The sequence below is a fragment of the Mandrillus leucophaeus genome, unplaced genomic scaffold, assembly GCF_000951045.1.
Source record: "Mandrillus leucophaeus isolate KB7577 unplaced genomic scaffold, Mleu.le_1.0 Scaffold495, whole genome shotgun sequence".
Lineage (NCBI taxonomy): Eukaryota > Metazoa > Chordata > Mammalia > Primates > Cercopithecidae > Mandrillus > Mandrillus leucophaeus.
Genome location: NW_012105309.1, coordinates 700,874 through 727,106, shown reverse-complemented (window position 1 = coordinate 727,106; position 26,233 = coordinate 700,874). Strand labels below are relative to the sequence as shown.

The following is a 26,233-nucleotide window of genomic DNA, read 5'->3' as shown; positions in this document are numbered from 1 at the left end:
GGTTTTTAACTTTGTACCCCAACTATATTTCCAAGATGTGCTTTAGCCTGGGAACCATACAGAACCGTACAGAATTAGTTCTCAATTTAGTCAATTTATTGACTGCTTACTTTTGCATTTGGTACAGGTATAACAGGATTGATTATATGTTCTAAGACATGACTAGAAGGAACTATGTTTATCAGTTATTATTTGTTTGATCTAAATTAGAAGGGGCTAGGGAGAGGGCTTCAACAGGAAATTATATACTTTAGAGAAACGTGATCATTGATAGCCCATTAGTGTAGATATCTCAACCCAATAACACAGGTGGTGTCTGTCTCTGGGATCATACACTGTAGGAGAGCATCTTTGCAAGCAACATTCTACTTTTAGGAAGCCATAACAAAGGTTTCATATATATAATAATTGTAAGTCTTCAGTCATCAAGAAAAAGTTAACTTGTGAATGATAATCCCTGATTAAAAAGAGACGTATAATAATTGCTAAGACATTTTTCTGGGTTAATTTTTAGTATTAAAATGGCTAAATCTTCTTTGGGATATTCTGACTAGTATGGTTCATTGTCTAACGGATTTCACATAGCTGAGAGCTAATCATCCTGTAATCTGTGGAAGACTCTCCTCTTTGGCTAAAACTTTATTGTAATTCCTTTAAATCCTCAGCTTTTATTTTCTACAGATTTTTTTTTTTTTTAAACATTTCCTTCCTCTGACTCACTCCTTTTGTTCTCATTTTGTGGCCTGAGGACATGGGTGATGCTGGAACTGTTGTTTTCACAGATTCTTAACAATTTTCTTTTCGAGTATCAATTGAGCTCATGTGTGTATTAACTAGAGAAGTCCCCCTTACATTTCATTCTTATATGTTTTCTTTCTCATCAAGAAATAGTTTGTAGCCATTTACTTTCAAATCTAAGTTTCTGTGGTTCTTAAGACCTTTATCATTTGTCGTCTTAATTTCACTTCATTTCCTCTTTAAACCGTGTCCTCTGTTTCCCATCTTCTGCACCCACATTGCCGCTTCCTGTTTGTTTTATTGGCAAGGGCCACTCTCTGTGTTGGGAATTTTTTCTTTTTGAAAGCTCAACTAACAACTTCTAGGAAGTTTTTTGTTGCTGCTGTTATCAACTCATACCATCTTACCCTTGTTTTTGCAACCCTTTGTTAATAACATATTTATTTAACTGTAATTATTAGCAGCCTGGGATCGTTTTTCTTGGTTACATAAAGAACGCATGTATCTACCCAGCACTATTGTAAGGCATGTGAGACCTTTGTTTGATTGCTGTACTAACCTAGTACCAAGTCCTAAAAACTCATTAGTAAAAGATAAACTGTCTTTGCCTTTTGCCGAACATACATATACACACACAGAATATCTAGTTGCAGTTCATAGTTTCATTTGGCCATTTTTTGTTTATAATTTCCACTTTCTCATTAAAAAAAAATCTTTGTTTTCTAGGCTTTAGGATTTAGAGAAGCTCATTTTATTCCATATACATGCTGCTGTTGGATTACTTAGGTATTTTGTGACTGTGTTTTATCTTTGAAATAAAAAGCCTTTCAAGAAATGCAAAAAAATCTCAAAAAACAGAAAGTGTATATTTTTAAAATATCTCAGATTGATTTAAAAAAATTTTAAACATCCTAATCACAGTACTTTTGAAGCACATTCCTAGTACAGCTTGTGAAGAGGTTCATGTATGCACTAACTGGGTCCTGTCTCTGCAGTTGACTGGATTGTTGCTGACATCTTGGCCATCAGGCAGAATGCGCTAGGACATGTGCGCTATGTGCTGAAAGAAGGATTAAAGTGGCTCCCATTGTATGGGTTTTATTTTGCTCAGGTAATTTGTTTCCATGCTTTTCTCTATATATATGTAGTTTATAAATTTTGTTTTGTTTTGTTTTGAGACGGTCACACTTTGTTGCTCAGGCTGAGTGCAGTGTTATGAACACAGCTCACTGCAGCCTTGACCTGTGGGGCTCAAGTGAACCTCCTGCCTCAGCCTCAAGTAGTTGGGACTGTGGGTACCCACCACCATGCCTGGCTAAATTTGTATTTTTTGTAGAGATGGGGTCTCGCTCTGTTGCCCAGGCTGGTCTTGGACTCAGGCAATCTGCCTGCCTCAGTCTCCCCAGATGCTGAGATTATAGTTCAAACTGCCATACCCAACCCTATAAAAATGTTATATTTTAAAATTTAACATGTATTTCATGTAAATGTATAGTTTTTAAAATGGGTTTAATAGTTTATTCTCAATTAAAGTAATTTGGTTTGGTATTTTTAGTGGTGTGTACTTATATACCTGTCTGATTATCCATATACAGTTTTCCTTCAGCATCTGTGGGAATTGGTTTTAGGACCACCACAGATACCAAAATCTAAAATACAATGCTCAAGACCCTTATATAGAATGGGATAGTATTTGCATATAACCTGTGCACTACTTTAAATCATCTCTAGATTACTTATAATATCTAATACATTATAAATGCCATGTAAACGGTTGTTATACTTTATTTTTATTTGTATTATTTTAATTGTATTATTTTTTATTTTTATTCACATATTTTTGATCTGTGATTTGTTGAATCTGCAGATGTGGAACACATGGATATGAAGGACCAGCTGCAGTAAAATGAAAGAGCAAAAATGCAAACGTACAAAGATCAAACAAATAGGAAATTTAAAGGCATAGAATTTGATACGCAATTACATTAAACTATTGATAACAGTAATTAGTGATCTATATGATATTAAAAAAAAGCTGTATATATAAAACTTATTTTCTCCAGTTCTGGAGGCTAGACATCCAAGATCAAGGTGTTGACGGGGTTAGTTTCTCCCAAGGTCTCTCTCCCTGGCTGCAAACAGCAGCCTTCTTCCTGTGTCTTCATGTGGTTTTTTTCCCTGTGCCCAAGCACCCCTGGCATTGCTTCCTCTTCTTAGAAGGACTACTCACACTGGATGACTAATCCTTCTACAGAGACTTGTAAGGTCCAAATCTGAGGCCCCTTTTTAACCTTAATTACCACCTCTAAGTCCCTCTCTCTGAATACAGTCATAGTGGGAACTATTAGGGCGTTAGTAGACTGACTTGGGGGAACACAGTTCTGTCCATAACAATGCCACAGAAATATCTGTAGCAGGATTGATTTTTTAAAATCCCTAAAGATCGTGAGTATTGACATTTTAAGGACGCTTTTTAGTGACTCCGTAATAAGTGGGTGGAATAATTGGGAGTTAAATCCATCTGATTGATCAGGTTTTTTTATTTTAAAAAACGTATATTTAAGAAAGAAAGCATTTTCATTTTAACTGCCAACAAAACTAAAGTTCATGTATTTTCCAATACAGTGTCACATGCAGTTTTTTTGAATTATGTTGAGACAAGGTAATTTTTCAGCTAAATGTTCTGTAGAAGCTAATATTTGAAGACATTAAATATAGATTAAATTCTGAAATGTAGTTTATATTCTGTACTTTTTGAAAGAAAAGTTGCCTTTTTGATGACTCTGGCCAATCATTATTTTAAAAGTAAAACTTCTTTCTCCCAATTTTATTGTGGCAGCATGGAGGAATCTACGTAAAGCGAAGTGCCAAATTTAATGAGAAAGAGATGCGAAACAAGTTGCAGAGCTATGTGAACGCAGGAACTCCAGTAAGAACCTACCCGGTTTTATTTTTCTTACCAGCTCTCAGTTTCTAAATTTAAGAATTAAATTAAAATCTAAGAATTGTTTTGAAAATATATTTTCCCATGTGTAATTACTAATTCAGAGTTACACTGAGGTAACAGAAACCCTCTAAGTACAGGTAAGCAGGTTTTTCAGCCATCAGAAAGATTGTTGTAAACAACTAGGTCCTTTGCTGGTCAGTGGACCTTAAAGAGGAATAAAAAGAGCATTTGGTGTCTTTCAGAGTCTATAAATAGAACTAACTGCATTTTAACCTGACATTTAAGCTACTTTAAGAGCTCATCTTACTTCTTGTCTTCTTTACTATCAGATTTAGTTTTAGAAGCAGCAACTGTTTTCTGTTAGTGGAAATTTGGAATGTCTTACACATACAGAAAAACCAAAAAAGGATGAATCTCTATACAAATGTCAAATCATTCAGTGGAAATAATATTTTATAAAACTTTATTCCACAAAAGTGGGGAGAGTTCAATCTGCTATGTGTAGGATGCTGATTGCTGCCAATGGCTTTTCCCCTGGTTCCCGCCTAAGACAAAGCATCATGCTTACCAGGACTACTTGGGCTTTCTCTTTCGGTGCATGACGGCATGACATGTGCTCAGAAGCTTAGCTCGCGTGCACAGGCCTTCCTCTTCTTTTCTGGCTCCCTCCCTCTGTCTTCCCTCCTCTCCTGTTGCCCTCCCCTCACTAGGGGTCCTGGGCAGCAGCTGGAGCTCATGGTAAAGGAAGAGTTCTTCACGGTCAGCTGGTAAAGTGCCCGGTGCAAGCATTATTTATTCACATGCCTCTTCTAGGTGTTTGTTCTTCACAGTCAGCTGGTAAAGTGCCCGGTGTGAGCATTGTTTATTCACATGCCTCTTCTAGGTGTTTTTGTATTAGGACATTGCATCCTGTTCTGGGCATGTGTGGGGTGACAGAAGCAGAATGGAATGAGATGAACAGTGACCCTTTATCCTGTTATAGCTCACCCTTGAGAACCAAGCTTGGTGTTTTCAAAGGGTCTGTTTAGTCTGAAACAGTGTGGTGAATTTGGGCAGAATTGTGGTCATTGTATGTAGGTCTCCAAAAGACAGAATAAGTTGGTAATACAGTTTATCGACTTTTTACAAAAAAAATTAAAATTTAAAAATCACGAATTTATACCTTAAAGTGTCCCTCCCACTTCTCTCCCAGCTGTCCAGTCACCCCAGCCATGGATGACTGCTGTGGAGTTTCTTCTGTGTCCTGCTATGGGCATTGTATATATGAAGCAAATGAAGATAGCTGCCTGTTGGGTGATGTTGGCATTCTATGCACAGCGGTCCCTTGCTTTTTTGCCCCTGCAAATATAGCTGTCAGTGGCACGAGGGCTGAAAAAATCAGCTCTGTACACTTGTCATGTGTCTGTTTCTCCAGCTGCCTTCATGAGTTTCTTCTTGTTTTTGGTTTGCAGCAGTTTAAGTATCATATATCTGAGTGTCATTTAAAAAATTTTACCTGGATTGGTCCTCTGAGCTTGGATCTATGATTTGGTGTCTGTTATTAATTTTGGAAATTTCTTTACTCTTATTTCTTTAAATATTATTCCTACCGCAGTCTTTCTTCTTCTCCAGTTATGTTTGTGTTGGCTCATTTGTCACTGTTCTTTAGTTCTTAGATGCATTATTCATTGTTTTAAAAAATTTTTTTTTACACCCCCTTCCCTTTTTTCTTTTTTTGTTACAGTTTGGATGATTTCTGTTGACCCATCTTTGAGTTCACAGATTCTTCCTTTGGCTGTGTTGAGTCTACTGGTGAGCCAGTTGAAGGCACTCTTCATCTCTGCTACTGCGTGTTTCATTCCTCACATTTCCCTTCGACCCTGTTTCATGTTTCCATCTCTGTGCTAGAATATCTATCTGATCATAAAGCTTAATCACTTTTTCCACTTGAACCTTTATCATTTTATTATATTTGCGGTTCTCTTAAATTCCCTGCTTGATAATTCCAACATCTGGGCCATGTCTGAGTCTGGAAATTTTGATTGCTTTGTCTCTTCAGATTGTGCTTTATCTTGCCTTTGTCACACTTCCTAAGATTCTGCCGAATGCTAGGGCTTTTTTGTAAGACAGTAGAAATGGAGGCAAGGTGTCTTGATACCTGGAAATGGATAGACTTGTCTTTCTGCTCAGCCTTTGGTGTTGAGGAGTTGAGTCAGTCCACTCAGGAGGTGCACTTGGGTTTTGCTCATGTGCTTTTTCTCACAGCTTCAGGTTTCTATAGCTGCATTACTTTGTGTGTAAGCTGGGGACGTCCTCCCGATAGAGCTTTTCCTCAGTGTCTGTTTCACACTCAGCATTTTCACATGGCACCTCGGAGTGGCTCTCCTCTTTGTGCCTTTCCCCACTGTACTTCTCTGATACTTGTTACTGAACTCTCGCTAGTTCGGTGGTAGAAGGAGAAGGAAGGGAAGTGTCTTTATTCTTAGGGAGAATCTCAGGGGTGGAGCCTTCTCTGCTCCTGCCTTGCTTCTGGCTGTAAGTCTTGCCCAGGATGCCTCTTCTAGGTGTTCCTGCCTTCACTAAGAGTTTTTCCCTGTTCTCTTCGCCCAGCCTCATCGAGTATTCATCCGTGTCCCATGGATAGCAGGGTTTTGTTGCCCCTGTTCATCAGTTTCCGGCTGCTGTTCCATAGGAAACGTACAGAGAAGGATGTGGGCTGGGCCCTGAGCCTTTCCCACAGGGCTGCTGTTCCATCCCGCAAGCCTACATCCAGTCTTCCCTGACCCCAGTGTGTTTTCCTTTTTCTTTATCTTGTGAGTACACAGGAGGTCTGTGGGTCGAGCCTGTAAATTGTGCTGCATTCTCCTTGTGTCTGTAGCCCAGGGGTTCATCTGTTCCACCAACTTATGCTTGGCTTTCTACACAATTGTTAAAATTTTTAGCTAAATGTTAGCATTGGCCCCCAAGTAAACAAGCACTTGCATCTTGTTTCTCCTTTGAGTTTTCTGTCTTTCCTTAGACTTTTGGATTAATTGGTTGCCTTGCAACCTTTCGGCTCTCTGAAGGATCTGAGAAAAGTCATGAATCTACAGTTTGTCAGTGTTGTTGTTGCTGTAGGGTTGGGAGTAGTATTCCTTCAGCATTCTACATACTTCATGGAAGCCTCCTCTCATTTTTCGTTAATAAATTTCAAAACTTGGAACAATGTTAGATTTACAGAAACGTCAGAAAGAACAGAGTGTTCCCACTTATTTATTCTTTATCTAGCTTTTTTTTTTTTTTTTTTTTTTTGAGTTGGAGTCTCGGTCTGTCACCCAGGCTGGAGTGCAGTGGCACGATCTTGGCTCACTGCAACCTCTGCCTCCTGGGTTCAAGCAATTCTCCTGTCTGAGCCTTCTGAGTAGCTGGGATTACAGGCATGTGCGACGATGCCCGGCTAAATTTTGTATTTTTAGTAGAGACAGGACTTCACCATGTTGGCCAGGCTGGTCTCGGACTCCTGACCTCGTGATCTACCAGCCTCAGCCTTCCACAGTGCTGGGATTACAGGCTTGAGCCACCACGCCCAGCCTTCTTCATCTAGCTTTAACATCTAATGTTGACATCTTACATAACATGGTATATATTTGTCAAAACTAAGAAATAAACGTTGGTACCACACTGTTAATTGTACTACAGATTTTTATTCAGACTTTACCGGGTTTTCCACTAATGTCCTTTTTCTGTTCTAAAATACAATCCAGAATAGATACAAATCTATTCACCTTCAGTGTTTTAAATTTATTGTTTTTCGTTATATGAAGTGCTATATGGTTTTTGTCAAATCTGTTATTTTGGTTTTAATCTTCAAGCTTGTCTTTGTTTCTTTAAGTGTTAAAGGCATAATTTAAAAGGTGTGTAGATGTGTTGGGTTATTTCAGTGCCTAAAGTCCTGTCTGAGTCTGTTGTTTTTTGCTGGTTCTTGCTCATGGTACTTTCTTTCCTTGTTTGCTCTGTTATCTTCCTTTGCTTCTGGCTGTATTTGGTAAGTTATTTGTGGAAATCAATTGAAGCCTCAGGTGGGAGTGCCTTTCTCCAGAGAACATTTCTGCCTGTTTTAGCTGGGCCGCTTCAGGCTCCTCTAGTGTGGGCCCCACCCAAACCAAATTCTGAGTTGAAGGTGAACTGAGCCATTCAGGCAGTGCGACCAGGGTTGTAGATGCACAGGAGACCTGCTCACCTCTCATTTACTTTCACCCTGAAAGTGGAGCCTTTGGTGTTTCCTTCTGATTCTTTCTTCACATTTATATTGGAAGGTCTGTGGGCTTTGGTTTCTGTTCCCCTCATCTTCTGAGTCTTGTAAAACAAAGTTCTGTTTTATGCTTACTTCTACTTTACTGTGTTTGCTTAATTTCGGTCTTAACATCTTGCCAACTCTTGGGTACTTTTAAAATAATGTTATATCCAGCTTTTTAAGTTGTTTTCAGTAGGAAGCTTGGTTCAAATAACCTAGTCTGTTATGGGCTACCAGAATAGCCTTCCTGTTTTTTGTGGGCAAAATTCCAGCCTTTTATGTTCCTAGTGCAGTATGGATAACAGACTGGCAGGTTCAAGAGGCAGTGCTGAGCAGCTGTCACTGTAAGGTCACTGTCTCAGGCGGGGTTTCTAAGAATCTGGATGGTTGTTTCATTTCTTAATATGTACGCCGTGTGAGAGCAGGTACATCTTACTCAGGTTCTTGATGATTCTTTTCTTTCTGAAGGTGGATTAAGTAAGTGACATGGTAGAATATGTTAAGCCAGTTTTCATGTGGCTTAATAGTTCTAGTGAATCTATTTCATGATTATATCAGCTCTTATTCGGTAGTAGTATTTAAGAAATGCAGAATTTTGTTTCAAAAATTATATTTGTATTACAAATTGTGAAGAAATACATCTCCATAATTATTGCTGGGACAATGCAGTATTTTATTAAGCTACTTATTGGTTGTGGATGCAAATGAAGCATACTTGTGATAAAAATAACTAATGGAAGTCATTTTGTTAGAATATGAGCTAGTAAAACTTACGGCACAAATATGGAGACTTACACTTTTTCTTCCAGCTTCCACTTAAGGTCCTTTTCAGATAAGAGGCAGCCTGGTGGATAAGAGTATTGGTTTTGAAATTAATGTTTAAATCCCAGATCTTCTGTTTAATCTTTATTTTATTTCAGGTAGATTTTCTGGATAACTTGCTATAGCTTATACATCAGTACTTGCCACTTCAATTTTATGTTATGAAGAGATGACTTCCTTCCTTAAACCTCACAAACCAACCTCTGCTAGCTTCTGACTTTTTTTCTGTCACTTCCTTACCTCTCTCAGCCTTCAGAGAATTAAACGGAGTTAGGGCCTTGCTCTGGATTAGGATTTGCCTTAAGGGAATGTTGTGGCTGTTTGATGTTTTATCTAGAGCACTCAAACTTTCTCGTTTTCAGCAATAAGGCTGTTTTGCTTTCTAATCATTTTTGTGTTCAATGATGTAGCACTTTTAATTCTCTTTAAGAACTTTTTCTTTGCATCCACAACTTGGCTGTTTGGTGCAAAGGGCCTAGCTTTTGGCCCGCCTTGGCTTTCAACATAGCTTCCTCACTAAGCCGTTTCCAGCTATTGATGTAAAATGAGAGACATGCGACTCTTCCTTTCACTGAAACGCTTAGTGGCCATTATAGGGTTATTAATTGGCCTAATTTCAATGTTGTTGTATCTCAGGGAATAGGGAAGCCCAAGGGGCGGCAGAGAGAAAGAGAGACAGGGGAACGGGCCATCAGTGGAGCAGTCAGAACACACACGACATGTATCAATTAAATTTGTCATCTTACATGGGTGCAATTCATGCCACCCCCAAACAATTACAATAGTAACATCAGAGATCACAGATCACAATAACAGATATAATAATATGAAGTATTGTGAGAATTACTAAAATATGCCACAGAGATGTGCGGTGAGCACACACTGTTGGAAAAATGGCACCAGTAGACTTGCTCGATGCCAGGTTGTCATAAACCTTCAACGGGAAAAAATGCGATTTCTGTGAAGCTCAGTAAAGCGAAGCATGATAAAATGAGGTGAGCCTGTCGCTCCTAAGAATGTTCCTGTACAAGGTTTTTGCATCTGTTACTTGCTTTTTCCTATTTATAAATAGTATCTTTTTTGAGAACGTATTTTTTTATTTTTATAAATTTATATGTATCTTTTGAAGAACATACTTTTAAGCTTAATTTATAGATTTTTTTTCTCTCATAATTTCCGCTTTTTATATTTAAGAAGTCCTTGCCAAACTCCAGGTTGCTAAGATTTTCTCCTTTATTTTCTTCTGGAAATTTTAGAGTTTTGCTTTTACATTTAGTTCTAGGATTTATTTCTAATTAATATTTTTATATGGTATAAGGTCGAAGTTTATATTTTTTAAATATAGATAACCGTCACTATAGAAAAGATTATTTTCCCCCAATGTTTGAAATAAGTAGACTGAATATAGATGGGTCTGTTATCCCTAGATCAGTGGACTATTTGTTCTGTTATGTTGATCTATATGTGTATCCTTATGCCAATACCATACTGTCTTAATAATGCTTGCTTTGTAATAAATTTTTAAATACTGTAGTTGTCTTCTAAATTTGTTCTTTCTTTTCAAAGTTGTTTGGGCTATTTTAGGTTATTTGCATTTCTATATGAATTACAGAATTAGCTTGACAGTTTCTACCCAAAGTTTGTGGGCTTTTCATTTTGATTGTATCGATGGTATAGATGAATTTGGGAAGAATTGATATAACAGGACTGAATCTTTGGGTTCATGAACATAACCTGCATTTGTTTACTTATTTCTTTATTTATCTCAGTGTGTTTTGTAGTTTAATGTACAGATTTGCACATCTGTTGCCAGATATATCCCTAAGAATTTTAGTTTTTGATGCTATTGTAGAAGACATATAAAAAATTTTCAAGTTTTTGATCGTTGACCTAGGCATATAATTTTTTAATATACCAACCTTGCTAAACTTAATCATTATCTGGCAACTTAAAAAAGATATTCCTTAGGATTTCCTACATAAACAATCACGTCATTGTTATAGAAATAACAGTTTTACTTTGTCCTTTTTAGTCTTGATGGCTTTTATTTCTTTTTCTTGCCAAATTTTCTGGCTAGACCTCCTAGTACAGCGTTGAGTAGAACTGGTGTGAGGGAAATCCTTTCCATATTCCTCATCTTTAGGGAAAAGCATTCATTCTTTTACCCATTCTTTAGGTCCTAGCCCCGTTGCCCTTCCTAAATTTCTTCTCATCATTTTCCTTCATCACACCTTGTTCTTTTTCTTTGCAATCATATCATGATATGTACCTACATGTTTTTATTAGTCTGTTTAATGTATTTCTTTTCCTTACTTGTCCATGAAGGGAAGGACCATGTGTGTTGTTATCCTGTGTACAGTTTCTGGAACATAATAAGTTTATAAGAAATAGTTTCCGAATTAGCTCTGAATGAATTCACGCTTTCTTGTTGTTTGTCAATGTTCTTTTAAATTAAACATCAAGACACAGCAAATGATACCACATGAGTTATTAACCTTTGAAATAATCATTTTATTTATAAATGATTGAGTTAAAAGCTGATAGCCCACAGTAGTTGCTTTCATGGCTTTGAATATAAACCTTACTGATACAAAATACATTTTCATGAAAATGAATGTGTGGTTTTTAGAACTAGCTTTAATGTTTGTCTTCCCGTTTTTCCTTCTAGTTACTGGAATATAATAAGGAATCTTGTATTTTTTTTCCAAATTTTACCCATTTTTCTGCATTTTCTTAACAGATCTGATCAATCTTCATTATTAAAGATACATATAGTATCTGTTAATTTCTAAGTCCGGCGTGGGTGCTGAGACTATTACATGAATGAACAAAAAGCTTGCATATTTGCATGGAAGCTGAAAGTACAACATTTTCAGATACCATTATACCAGTATCTAAAGAAAAAACTCAGTCCCACGTAGGTTTTTCAGTAGGAGCTTTATCATCAGAGGCCATCCGGATGAAGGAAGGCTTCTGTACCAGATGTACAGAGGTAGACAGTATTGTCTGAGTACCGTCTGAGATCTGGCAAGAATGGATCCAATGAACATAGTTTTCTCCCATGAGCTCCTATCTTGTTTTCTGTATTCTGTTTGTATCTGAAAAGATTTAGTATGCATATCTTATTTTTGTCTTTTGGCTGTCAATCAAAGTTATTAGTGTAGATTTTGTAACTCGTTTCTCAAGTTAGGAGTTTTTGCTGTATAATTTTAATGTTTCTGTTTTTACTTTCCTAAGCAGATAATTGTAAAAACTTAGACTACTTGATTACTTATTAAACATCCAGCTTGATATTCTTCTTTATATTATTTTAGTTTCAGTTTATATAACAAATGAGGTTACTTATAAATAAAATTTTAAATGCACTAAAGGAGCTATGTAAAAATAGGAATTTCGTGTGAAGCTTTTGAATGTGAACATTTCGAACCTTTTACATGGTGGGAATTTAGTATATGATTTTCCTCAGATGAGGTACTTTTTAGTGTTGGTACTTAAGGATACTGATTTCTAAAATTTATATTTCTAAAAATGACATTTTACAGGATCTCAAAGGGAAAAAAGTCATTGAGGCTTTGTATGAGTCAGCATTTCATGGCCTATTTTTAGTTAGTGAATTATTAGCGTGTAATTAGAAATGTTAGATTCTTCATGGCTGACCTACCAATGAATGTAGCACTGCATTTAAAATATATTTCACTTTATGTTCAGACTTAATTGAATTGTTAAATTTTGTTTGCTCTGCCTGAAATGAAGATCACGTGTAAATAAATATACATTTTCCCCTACTGTAGGAAATACTCTCTTAGCATTAGTAGGTTTAGCTTTTTAAGTTAACAACAATAACAACAACAAAGCTCACACCAAATAAACCAAATTTGCTCTATGTCCCACAGATGTATCTTGTGATTTTTCCAGAAGGTACAAGGTATAATCCAGAGCAAACAAAAGTCCTTTCAGCTAGTCAGGCATTTGCTGCCCAACGTGGTAAGTAAAAATTTGACAGTGTTTGAACAAATAAGATAATAACATTTTTAGTTTTTCTTCCTGGAAAAGATACTTTTGTTTTACAATTGAAAGAATGAATGTATTCATTCCTTGAATTAATGTACATATTATCTCTTAGGAAATGAAGTTTCTTCTCCTTAATTCACTTGCATGCTATTATTACATATATCTGAGAAATTGAGTTCAAGTGCTTGTTACAATACATATTCTTGTGCCATGGATTTATTTAAAATCTATCTAAGAACATGATTATGTAGATGGAAGCTTTTTCTACAGTGTAGGTTATGTGTAATGGAGCTTCTGTTTTGTAAGTTGACAGACGTAAGTTGGAGTCCAAACTCAGACTTTTATTAGCTGTATGGTTGCACCTTGCAAGTTGTGTACTGTTACTGAGCTTGCTTCTTCATCTCTTAGAACATATGCCTTATAAGTAGATCTAAATCTGTGTGAGAATTAAATTAGAAAATATGTCAAGTTTCTAATGGAGAAGTTACACAAAGTTGGCTCACAGTGCTTGGAAGCTGTTAATGTCCCAATAATGGTAATGTTCTTAATATCCATATTTTAGAAAATTGGATAATTGATACACCAATAAGTTATGCAATTTAACCAAATTGGAAAGTATAGAGAAAACAGTGGCTATGCTATGTTCTTAGAGGTGTCCTTGAAGCTTGACTGTGATTTAGTATGTGATCTCCAAATGTTGATAGTCACTTACTGAGCAAATACCTTGTTTGTGACATTACGCCAGGGTCTATGACAGTGTCGTCTAATGGAACGTTCTGCAATAATGGTAAAGTTCTTTATCTGTTCTGTCCAGTGTGCTGGCTCCTACCAATGTGGTTTTTGAGCATTCAACATGTAACTAGTGCATGAAATGAATTTTTAATTTTATTTAATTTTAGTTTAATTAAAAATAAGGGGGAACTTTTACAAAGTTCTTAAAATATGACATCATTTGTAACAGTACATTTAAAAAATGCCAGTTTGTTTTTAAACACATGTCCTATTAAGGAGTGGTTCAGAATAGGAGGGTTCAGTTGGTCTCTCAATCTGTCAGCTCTCTTTTGACTTTCACTGCTTCCTCTGTCTAGTAGACATCACGTTCTGTCATTTCAGTTGCTCTTTTGCAACGCCATTATCTCTGTTGCCCTTTTCACATTTATTAAACAGAACAAAACAAAAATCCCTCTCTCTCAAATTTATGTTTTCCTCTTCCTAGCACCCACTTTTCCCCCTTTCCGTAACAGCCAAAGTCTTCTGAATCTGTAGCCTACCTTTGTTGTAAGCACTGTTTTCAGTACTCACTCTGCCCTCAGTTTGTTTTGGTCTGATCTGAAATTCTCTCCCTAGACTTCTGTGGGGCTGTTCTCCTTTATCCTCCCAACTCTCTGGTGATTACTTCCTAGCCTCCTTTCCAGCCTCTTTCTGCTTCATTTTTCCCTGCTTCATGTGTTACTTCCAATGTCAGGTTTTGGTCTTTCATTAATTTCACTTTTTGTTTCTTATGGTGGTCTTCCTCTAAATCCATGGCCTTCGCCACTGTTTACTTGACTGCTGATGACTCACAAAAGCTTCCTCCCCTCCATATCTCTCTGCCTAACTCTAGACCCATTTGTACAATTGTCCACTAGAGAGCTTCTCTTGACTGGCCCAAAGGGATGTCTCAAACTCAGCATATTGAAGATAGAATTTATCCTTCCATGCATACACTCATATTTCTTGTCTTGGTAACTCTATCATTCAGTGTTTTTGCCTGAGTTTTATTCACAGAAAGAACAAATTGATAGCAGTTGCATACCTCTTATAGGAAACTTAGACATGGAGGAAGAAGCTGTTCATACGGGGTCTTGCAGAAGTGCAGGCACTGCGGTAATATTTCAACTTTTCTCAGCTGTAAGAAGGGTTTTGTTTTAACTCATTTTCCTTGGTGTTGTTTTAGATATTTGGCTTTCTAGTGGTTTTAAGGAATTTGGAATTAAATGTATTTTAATCTACCACCTGAACCCATTAAAGTGAGCCCCTATGGTGTTTTTTTTTTTTTTTTTTCCTGCCATGGTTAAAACCATAGTAGCTAGCGAAGGTGACATACTTAAGCTTTTTGAACTCTCATAATAGAAAACAGAAATTTAATGGTGTGTCTATAATGGCAAACCAGATATCTAGAATTTGCATGCTATTCATAGGATGAATAACACTGGCGATTATAGAGATTCGAGAGTCCTTTCAAATCATGAGAACAAAGGGAATAAGCTACAAAGCAATTTCTTTCTTTGTAGACAACTGAATAAAAATTATTTTTATGTCTCAAACATATATGAACAAATTTAGTTGGCAAATAGCAAGCTAATAATGTTTTATAATATAGGATATTAATATACTTAATATTGCAAAAGTGCTTCCCAATTAGTAAGAAAAGACATAAACCAGAAAAATGGGAAAAGGGCATGAATAAGAAATTCAAGATATACAAATGACCCACACACTTGAACAAGTATTTCTTCTTTCTCATAATCAAAGTAGAAATTAAATTAATACTTTGAAGCCCACTTCTGAAAGTCAGCATGGCAAACAAGAAAGCTAGTGCTCAGCTCTGGGTGGTAACGGCACTCTCACCCTTAAGAAGGGGTATTTGCTTCCTATGGCTGCTCTCAGGAATTGCCACAAACTTGGTGGCTTAAAACACCACACATTTCTTCTCTTACAGTTGAGAAGTCTGGAAAGGGTCTCGCTCAGCTGAAGTCAAGGTGTTGGCAGGGCTACAGTCCTTTGTGAAGGCTCCGGGGGGAGGTCCTGTTCTCTTGTGTGGAGTCCTGTGCGTGGCTGAATGCTCTGCTTTCACCACCTTGAAGTTCATCTGGAAATGGCACTGGGTCACTCACACCATGGAGCTGACTCTGGTTCTCCCTTCTCCTCACTTGCTCTGAACCTGTGTTTTTGGCTCGTTTCTAACCTGTCTTGTCTTGGCCCTTCTGCAGCTCTTGTCTGCCCCAGCCCTGGGGTCTGCCCATCCCGATGCTGGGCTGTTCTGTTCCTGCCCTGCCTTTCCTCAGCCCTTGGCAACCCTGTTTGTTTTTTCCCTTCCTTAGCAGTGGAGAACATCATAAGATCAATGCTGACTGCCTTCTGCAGCCAAGCCAGGCCATTTCATTTCAGCCCAGCCAAGTCTGTGCGGAGCGGTTTTATTTTTCTCCTTTTGACTACTCTTACGGTTTTCATGGATTTTTTTTCTCCTCACATTCAAGGATTTTTTGCCTTCAGAAAGTTATGTTACTCTGGAAAAGGTGTACCCAGTATCCCTTTTGATTTCAAAATCTTAATGTGGACTCTCTTGACTTGATTTCTTTGGAAGAAACTGCTGAAGCTGCCATGTCTAAGAAGAAAACTTTGGAGAAAAATTTTCTTCTTAGACATGGCAGCGTCAGCAGTGTCTAAGCTCTTGATTCCATCTACCCTATCTCCATCATTGCGTCAGTCATCTGCCTTACTTCTCTGCTGGCATTTCTCCCAGCTTGCAAATATACTCCCGTTCTGAAATAACTAGGTCTGTAGCTGTGCAAAGAGAAGTTTGGGCCCCTTGCTTTCTTGTATTTGACTCCATCCAGTCTCCAGAAATGTATCCCACTTCTAACTTACCAGTGACCTCCAAAGCATCATATCATTTGTGTCAGTTGTCATATTTGTTAACTTTCAGCATTATTTATAACTTTATAACCAGAAAACAATTTTAACTTTATTGTAGAAATAAACAATGGAGTATTATTTTTCTTTATGAAGATAAATATCACCTCCTCTTCCTTTAAACATTCTCTTCCCTTGGTGTTTGTATTACATTGGTTTTCCCCCTCTTTTTTATTTCCTGGTTTGTCCTATTCCCTGTTATTATTTTTACCTTTTTTTTTTTAATGTGGATGTTTCCATAGGCTGTATTTCTTGCCTTTTCATCTTCTGCCCTTTATTATTCTCAGCCACTGCCATTACTTCAGTTATCCATTCCCACGATTTCCACATGCTTAGCTTTGGTTGATTCATGCCATTTTACAGACCATATTTCCAACTACTTCTAGAATGTTTTGTTACTTCAGCCTCAGTATGCCCAATTTGAACTCATCGTCTCTCTCCCGCTTTCTTCCTTCTTTCTTTCACTCTCTCTCCCTTCCTTCTTTTCCTTCCCTTCCTCCCTCTCTTTCTTCCTTCCCTCACTCATTCTCTCTTGCTTGCTTGCTTTCTTTCTCTCCTTCTCTCTTTCTTTCTGTTTCCTTTCTTTATTCTCCTCCCTCCCTCCCTTCCTTCTCTCCCCTGCTCCCCAACTCCCAGGCTAAAGTAGTCCTCCTGAGTAGTTAGGACTGCAGACACACACATGCCACGGCGCCCAGCTCAATGTTCTCTTTCTTTCCCTGCCTGCTGCCCTCCCACTTCTCTCTTTGCATGGCAGGTGCGTGCACGCTGGCATGCTCTGCATGTCTTCCTCCTGGCCGTTCCCCGTCTAGTTATGGCGTGGCCTTGTCTATGCCTTCTGGAGCAGAAGCCTAGTTATTGTTTTTCTCCTTTTCTCCTGGGACCACGTTCAATCAGTTCCTGATTCAGTATATATTTGGTGTTCACTTTATTACATTTTATCTTTTCAGTTTTCACTGCTTCATTCCTAATTCAGGACTTTGTTGCTTTATGACTGAATGTCCAAAACTCTTTGTGAAACTTAGAACTGTCATTCGTTGCACCTAGATTCAGTCTGTTCTTTGGCCTCCAATCCTTGTGCTCCTACAGATCAGTGTTTATTCTGAAGCTTACAGCAGTGTGACCTGGTGTGTTTGTCACACTTAGCCCCTCCTGCTCTGCACAAGTGTTCCAGAGGCCTCCCTGGTCCCTGCTTCTGTACCTTTGTTCACAAGTCCTTCTGCCCGCCGTTGTGTGCTGTATACCTCCACGTTGGCGTCTCTCCAGTGTGCTTTTTCCTGAAGCTTTCACCAATCAGATATGTGTGATTTCAAAAAACCTTGAAGTATGAGTAATATTTTTGCATTCTGAGAATATCTTCTATCTCTTTTAAGACGTTCTGTCATGTCCTGTAGCTATTTAAATTTTTTTATTGTCTCATTAATCTTTAACTGATTTGTAGTTTCAGAATAGTATCTTATTAATTATGGCATAGAAAAATACTGAACCAGACATTATAAGGTCTTTCTAGCTGTGTGACTTTGAGCAAGATTTTCTCTCTCTGAGCCTCAATTACTTAATTTCTGAGAATCAAGTGAGATAATATATTTTAAATACATTGCAGACTAAATTCTGTATATAAATGTAAAATTCTCTACATGGATCATTAAAGTTTTTTTGTCCAGTGTATTTTCATTTATTCATAATGTTTCCAAAATGTAATACTAACTGCAGAATTTCAGTTATACTCAACCAGTACCGCAAATGACCCTTAGGGAGAAACTCAGTCAAAGGGTATGCTAGGCCATCGTTAGCATTAAGTAGAAATTCAGGAGCTCTGGAGAGGGAAACAAGGCAAAGCAGGTACCAGAACAGACACTAAATCGTGACCAGGAAGAAGTAACTGAATAGCTACCACATTTCTCTGTTTGGGCTCAGGCCTTTATGTAGTTCCCTGGAAAGTAGTCAGATCTCAATATGGTTGGCTCAAGCTAGAGCAGTTAATTAAGAATATGTCATTATTTGGGTTTCTCTCTATCGAAATTCTAATTGGCCTCGATATTATTACTATAAAATTGTTTTTGTTTTAACTCTTATCACTGTTGAGAGTTGGTGACCGCTTGGTCAGAGATTGTAAATAATTCCCCGTGTGGACTAGAGTTTATTATGAGCTCTGGTTTAGAAATGGAAAGTGACTTCTGAGTTATCCAAGAAGTGCCAGGTTTTATTTGTTTTAATAGTAAAAGCTTCTCTCATTATTCTAACCGTTGGAAATTAATAGACCATTTGTTAATAAATCCAGGAAAGAATTTGCTGTGGTTTATTTTTTTCTCACCTCACATATTGGCACCTCACTGAACCCACTTTTTGAGCTTCAGTTCCCACCACTGCACTGAAAATACCGATCAAGATGTCATGGACCCTCCATTGTGCCTGGGAGTCATGTCTCAGTTCTGGGCCTTTCAAGTGTCTTCCAGCAAATGTGGCTGAGCACTTCGCTCTTCCTGAGCTGTTTTCTTCTGGGGCACCTGTGTCACCACCACAGTCCCCTTGTTTTTCTTCATCTTCATTGGCTATTCCTTTTCAAGAGTTGGATACTAAAACCTGGACTATGTAGGATTTGGATTTGATACAGAGAATTTGATATAGAAAATGTTTGAAATAATTGAAGCTATTCCCAGTGTATTCCTTCATTAGAAGATTTTTTTTTAGTTTTGTTTACATATCATTAATGGCTATGATTCATGTCATAAAGCTATTTTTTTTAAACTTTCATGGTAATTCATTTCCCTTTATGTTTTAAAAATACTACCTTTCTGTCTTTATTTCCCTACTAACTTACTTGGATTCTAGTAATTAGTTGTTGTAGTGAACACTGCAGAGTGATGTTTTGAAACTTTGGACTTCATAAAGTTGGATGAGCTCCAGTAGCAAAGAAGGAAGTGTTAACTAGTTTAATTGACAAATAAATGCTTCCCAGCTTGGTATGTGATTGAGATTTTTGTTGCAAGTTCGTGAATCAGTTTAACTGCCCCTGCCCTGGGGACTAAAGTCAGATATATGCTTGTGGGAATCTTTGTCTTTCCCACACCACCCTGCATTTTAAAAACTCTTGTGTGGGACAGTCCCACCATGTAATAGCTGTTCTTCCTTACTCAGCTACTTTCCCTGGAGAGAGGCCAGTAGAAAATCTAGACTAGTTTTTTGTAGTCTATTTTCATGTCACTTATTGAGAACTACTGTTTTCTGTTACATTGTCAGTAAATATTTTAATCAAGGAAAAGGGAGGTAATAGGAAGGAGAGGAGAACAAAATCCTTAACCCTAGTAGGAACCTGATGAATGCAATTTGTTCTGGATAATTGCAGTAGTCCCCCAGCTAAAGAACCTTTTAAAAATATGTCAGATATAGCCAAGAGGAATGAAATCGTATGTTCATGCAAAAGCTTGTTCACACGCAGCCTTCATTTGCAGTTCCTATGAATGTTCATGGCAGCATTATTCATAATAGCCAAAGTCTGGAAGCAACCCAAACGTCCATGAAGCAATGAATAGGTCAACAAAATGTGATCTGTTCACAAGATGGAAAATTACTCAGCCATAAAAAGGAATGAAGCACTGAGACCTGCAGTCACACAGATGAACCTCAGATCCATGCTGAGTGAAAGAAGCCAGACACAGGAGGCCATGTGCTATGTGACTGTATTTCTAGGAAATCTTGAGTCACCATGGGCAAGTTGCTATCACCTTTGTTCAGTGGCCAGAAGCAAGGGCACTAATATTTACCCTTGCCAGGGTTTACTAGATTGAAGCGTTTCCAATAGGCCATAAACTTCCAGCATGGTGACTTGTACATGTAGATATTTGATCAATATATAGCAAATGAATATTGATTTAAACAGAAAAAGGCAAGTGAGAGTGCTTTCTAAACGTAAAGCGCTAAAGATAGGAGGTTGTGGCATTAATAGATTCTGGTGTGTTTATTTGAGGGAATTTAAAAATAATGTAGATGTTTAACAATATATTTTATTGTGGAGGTGTTTTGTAACTAATGACAACACGGAATTGACTTCTCTTCTAGGCCTTGCAGTATTAAAACACGTGCTGACACCACGAATAAAGGCAACTCACGTTGCTTTTGATTGCATGAAGAATTATTTAGATGCAATTTATGATGTTACGGTGGTTTACGAAGGGAAGGACAATGGAGGGCAGCGAAGAGAGTCACCGACCATGACGGGTAAGTGTGTTCATGCACCTGAAATGCCTGCCACGCGATGTATATGGTGCATATGTTTATGTAGAATTCAGTTTTGCAAAGTAAGTTAAGTGAACTTTTTTCCTTCATTACATTTATTCGGTATATTTTTCAAGATGTTATTAAGATGTAACAGTTGAAATTTCGTTAGTCCTGCAAAGTGCGGTGTTTCTTGGCTGTCGTATTAGTCCTGTGGACTAACCAGTTATCGTTAATCCGGCCTCTTTCTACTCAAAGTTCACACATACAAATGGAAAGCTCTGTAAAGGGGAGGAAGGCGTGAAGAAGGAGCACACCCCTGGCAGTACTGAGGTGCACATTATTAGTGCTGCCCTTTTGCTGTATTTTTCATAAAATATTTATGAAATTTGGTGTCATTGTGACAAGAAGAAATACAGTTAAGTGTGACCTTTTTTTTTTTCAAACATGTTAGGTTTTAAGAACCTTTGAGCTATTGTCAGATATATTCTTATTCTACCGTCCCTCCCTTATAAAAAAGTGGCATATTAATATTTTTCTCTTTTAAACTATTGAAGGAGTTATTTACCTATTTTTGCATTTGAAAACAAGATATTTGTTCAGCAAGATTGTCATTAGTTTATTAAACATAGTTTAAGATTAAACAAGTGTTTATAACCAATGAAAAACAGATAGACTCCCCATAATAACCTTGTTTAAATGCTGCTACTTTTATCATGTCCCCTCCTGTCTAAGAACCCGTTGGTTCAGCAGAGTTCATGGGTAATGCCAGCCTCTATAGCCTGCTTTCAGAGGACTGTGTTCCAGCCTTGAGCTCTGCCTTGCCTTCGCCTCGTCCTGCACTGTGCCGTGAAGCCTCCGCCATGGTGAACCTGGCTGACTGAGTCCTCCTGCACCTCATGCATATTCAGTAGTCAAAGACTTTGTGTCGCCAATCCTGCTTTCCACAGGAAACCACCCTCTCTTTTGTTGCCCTCATCCAAGCCTACTGTTCCCCCAGAGTGACAGGTGGCGCCTTTCCCAGCATAGCACTGTGCCTTCTAACCCTGCTCTCGCAGTACTGCTGTGGCGCTGACAGCGTGTGTTACAGTGCTGGCACTTAGCGCAGGGCTCTGTCTTTCTCTCTTCCCAGCTGCATCGCAAGTGCCTTAAGGAATCCAAAACCCTCTTTGAGTTGCATTGCCTGGGTTCCAACCTCCCACTGCCCTGCTTATCCTCTGCTACATGTGAGCTGACTTTGGCTTTGGGGTGGTCACTGCCTATGTGTATTCATTACAAATTGTGTCTCTTTTCAAAAGGCTGACCTTTCTGACACCCAGATACCATAAAGAAAATAAAATCTTATCACTTCAGTCAAGGATAAAGTATTTCTGAATTAAGGGAAAAATACACCAGAGTAAAATCAGGACTGAAAGACAAACTGGGAAATTATTTGCAACTTAGATCATAGAAAAGGGGCCATTTCCTTCATGTATAAAGTACACTTACAAATTGATAAGAAGATGACTGATAACTGGAAAGAAAAATGGGTAAAGGACAAGAACAGACATTTCACATTTAACCTCATTCATAAGATAAGTGCAAATTAAAACTACAGGGGATACCTTTTTTTTTTTTTTAATCCATTAGATGAGCAAACATCCCAAGGTTTGATCATAGGCTCAGTGGGTGAGATTAAAGTATTAACAGCCATTTTTATACTTTGCTGTTAGGAATGCAATATAGTATAAATCTCGGTAGAAGTTGCTTGGGACATTTATCTCAGATACACAAATGCATTCACATTTTAGATTTAGCATTCCCACTTTCTGAGATATTATGCTACATGTATACCTGTGCACATAAGACATAATAATAATACATTTTTCCTTTTAGTGTGTTGCTTTTAACCCATAGCTTGAAAAACCCTGCTTTCATTGATTTTTTGTTTTCTGTCACTGACTCAGCCCTGCTTTCAGTTGTTTATATGAATTGATGGGTGTTCTGGTCTGGTTATAATCTACTTTAGATTAATAGTCACTTTAAATTATATGAAATCTGGTATAAGTTGTGTTAGGTATAAAATTCTGTAACTTGGAATACTGTAAGTACTTTGTGGCCAATTTCATTAGTATTAAATATTATCTCTATATATAGCAGGCGATTTAATATTCATATTTTATGGTGCAATTAAGAAATAATTTTTTTCATGAAGGTGTTAGATTGTTGATATGCCGTGGCCCAGTGCTTCTCAAAGCATTCTGGGGGATCACTGTTTGTCAGTATTAGCTGCAGTGATTGTTGAACATGCAGAGCCTCTGCTCCACTCCACGTTGCTACCAGGACGCTCTACAGGGAAGCTGTAGAAGCTGCAGTGCTAACAAATGCTACAGAAATTCTTGCGGTCACCTCCATGAGGTCTCATGTTGAAGAGAGAGGCAGCCAGTAGTGTCCCTTGTCCTTCCCATTTTATGGTATAAGTTTCATTTTAAGGGAGGTATAAATCAAAGCCCACCTGGGCATTCTCACATGGTTCACTGCTTCTTGTCATCATGGAAGATGTCATTGCGGCAGAGATGAGACAGGGTAGTTTGATTACTATTGATTTTTTTAAAATTATATTTCTGAAATGGCTGTTGTAATATAATACATTGTGTGCTTAAGGACAACATTTGGTATTCTATTTAAGTATTGTGTGTGATCCTAGTTAAGTTTTTTCTACCAGTATTTTCATATTACAACATATATATACTCTCCATATCTATTAATATTTTTATATTTAAAAATATGGAGGCCAGGCGCAGTGGCTCATGCCTGTAATCCCAGCACTTTGGGATGCCAAGGCGGGTGGATCACAAGGTCAGGAGTTCTAGACCAGCCTGGCCAACATGGTGAAACCCCATCTCCACTAAAAATACAAAAATTAGCTGGGCACAGTGGCAGGCGCCTATAATTCCAGCTACTCAGGAGGCTGAGGTAGGAGATTCACTTGAACCCGGGAGGCAGAGTTTGTAGTGAGCTAAGATCGTGCCACTGGACTCTAGCCTGGGTGACAGAGCAAGAATCTGCCTCAAAAAAAAAAAAAAAACAAAAAAAAAAAAAGTGGATCAGGGAAGAGGGGATTACAGATAACCCAAAAGAAGAAGAAAAAATCTCCACAAGTTCACCTGTCCAGCTATAACCCCAGTTAACAGTTTGGATATTTTCCTTTAAATCCTCTTTTTTATAATGTCTGTATGTTGGAGAGAGTATGTGCCTTTATGTGTTTTTTAAAGATGAGATTGTGTGTGCGTCTATAGCTCCTGTTCTTCATATTTTCTTGTGTGTCATCAACAGCTGTGCATGTCAGTATATATACTTCCATAACTTTTTTTTAAAGGCTATATAGTGTTCATTGATGTGATTTAACAGCAGTTATCTACCCAGCTTCATCCTGTTGGATATGGGTCCTGTGTGTTGCCTTCAGAGTAAATGGGACTTGGTTTCTACAGCAAATAGACCTGTGACCCATACGAATACTTGGAAGACTTTCTGTATTACCCAAGCATATCAGTGTACTCTAGTGCCTACTAGAAATTTACAGGTAGAAAAACAATTATACCTTAGAGTATTTTTTCCTAGATTCCCTAAGGTGCTATAGGGTAATTTTTACTCATGTAATATGAACTATGCTTCAACTAAGATAGTTTTTGCAAATGTGGATATATAAGTACTTTATTAAATCTGTAGAAAGTATTTATGCCACTTATTTCCTGCCTTCAGTGTTAGAACCTCCTAAATGTCATTTGACATTGAACTGTTTTCCACTTTGTAGCCTGCTCCTCTCATAGTCCCTATCTGGGTCCTGAACCTTAGGGACTTGGCTGTTACAGCCCCACCATGCCTACACTGGGCCTTGGTCCTCTCTGAGACTTAGTTTCTTCATCTTACAAGGAGATAATAACAGCCCCTGCCTGCGTAGAATTGCAGAGATTGAATGAAATAATCAGTGTACTCAAAAGCATCCTGTAAACACATTCTGAGCACATGTAAGTTTTAGGAAAAATGAAAGGACCCATGCAGATTTTGGAGTCCTTTCCTCACAGCAGCACTGCCTCTTCTTCCAAAGCTGGCGTCTTAGTAGAGGCCCTGCCACATCCTGAGCACTGTATTCCACGAAGCTTTCTATTCCTGACATTCGAAAGCACTCTGTTCCATCTTCCTTACAGTCTGTGTGCCACCACTTGAAATATTGGGTGTTTGCAGTGCTGACCAGATGATTACTTAATTATGGAAATGTTGAGGTGGAGATCTAGATAATTCAGTGAAGGCAGGGAAATTAGTATTGGAATCTGTCTTTTTATGTATCAGAAATAGAAATAAGATAGGGTGAGAAGTAATATGTGGCTAAAATACTATAATAGCTAACACATAGTGCATACTGTGTGCCAAGCACTCCTGTAGGTGCTTGAAATCTTCTTGGAATGACCCTTTCAGTGGTGCTATTATTATTATCCCTATTTTATAGACTTGGACACTTAGGCACAGAGAGGCTGACAGAGTTGCCCAAGGTTAGCCCAGAGGTGGAGACCCAGGCTTCCTGACTGCACCGTGTGTGCTCTTCCCTAGGGCACAGTTCTGCTGCTGAAAATGCTTTTTAAGCAGTTCTTTGATTTTTCAGATGATAGTACTGTAGGAAAATTAAGACAAAAATATTGAAAAATTAAAATCTTCTTTGTTTACTGTTTCGCACATGTGTTATTAAAGCCAGTTTACTCCTGGTAGCGTATAAGAATACAGGATATTTTTGATCACCTAAATGCTGCATGTTACTGAGAGCTCGACACTGAAATCAAGAAGAGCAGTTGCAGAGAGTACTTAGCAAAAACGGGAAGTGTGTGGGGTTGAAAGAGCAAAGACAAGTGTTCCTCGGACAGTGGAGTGTAGGATTCATCATTTCTCAGAACACGTTTTTGAACGCGTTTTCAATTTGAGGCAAAAGGTCTCAGTCTCCCACTCGGCACACCTCCCTACCTTAGTCAGCTCTTAAATCTTAGGAATATTTCTTTGTTCTCCAAGGAACTTAAATATGTTAACATTCTTACCTTTCCACAGGGAGCCACCTACAAAGAAGGGAGTTTCTAGGCTCAAAGTTCTTTCTTAGAATACATAATAGCCTCATCCCTTGTGCAATCGAGGCTGAAAAAGACTGTCTCCTTTTTTCAGATTAGCAAGTCTTAAAAACTACAATTGTTTACAGCGCTCATGGCTATTCCACAGTAAGAATTTTGGTTATTTTACCAATTATATAATATGTTAAAATATGGCAGGTATCAGGAAAGCAAGGAGTAGCAATGATTAGAAACCAATGGCCAAGTTAGAGAGGAGGGGCGGTTGCTCCCGCAAGTTTGTTGTGGCTGTGTAGCAGTCAGTGACGAGAAGCTGTGTGTCAGGCAACGAGCAAGGAGTTGAGGATTATCAGGCGCCTGTGAGTGCCCAGCTGTGTGCCAGGTAAAGAGGTGCCATCGTGAACCAGACCAGCTTCCTCTCGGCCCCTGTGGCGCTCACAATCTGGTGGGGAGGCAGCAGTCACCGTGGTGACGGGTGACACACTAGGA

At 38.1% G+C, this 26,233-nt stretch overlaps 1 protein-coding gene across 1 annotated transcript in view; it reads left to right on the top strand.

Moving 5' to 3' along the window:
- The window catches only part of AGPAT5 (1-acylglycerol-3-phosphate O-acyltransferase 5), a 53,409-nt gene that overhangs the window by 20,425 nt on the left and 6,751 nt on the right, over positions 1 to 26,233 (top strand). The window contains exons 3-6 of the mRNA XM_011995689.1: positions 1,734 to 1,849; positions 3,578 to 3,667; positions 12,653 to 12,743; positions 20,502 to 20,660. Coding sequence (XP_011851079.1) covers positions 1,734 to 1,849; positions 3,578 to 3,667; positions 12,653 to 12,743; positions 20,502 to 20,660 — 456 coding nt within the window. The remainder of the gene's footprint in view (positions 1 to 1,733; positions 1,850 to 3,577; positions 3,668 to 12,652; positions 12,744 to 20,501; positions 20,661 to 26,233) is intronic.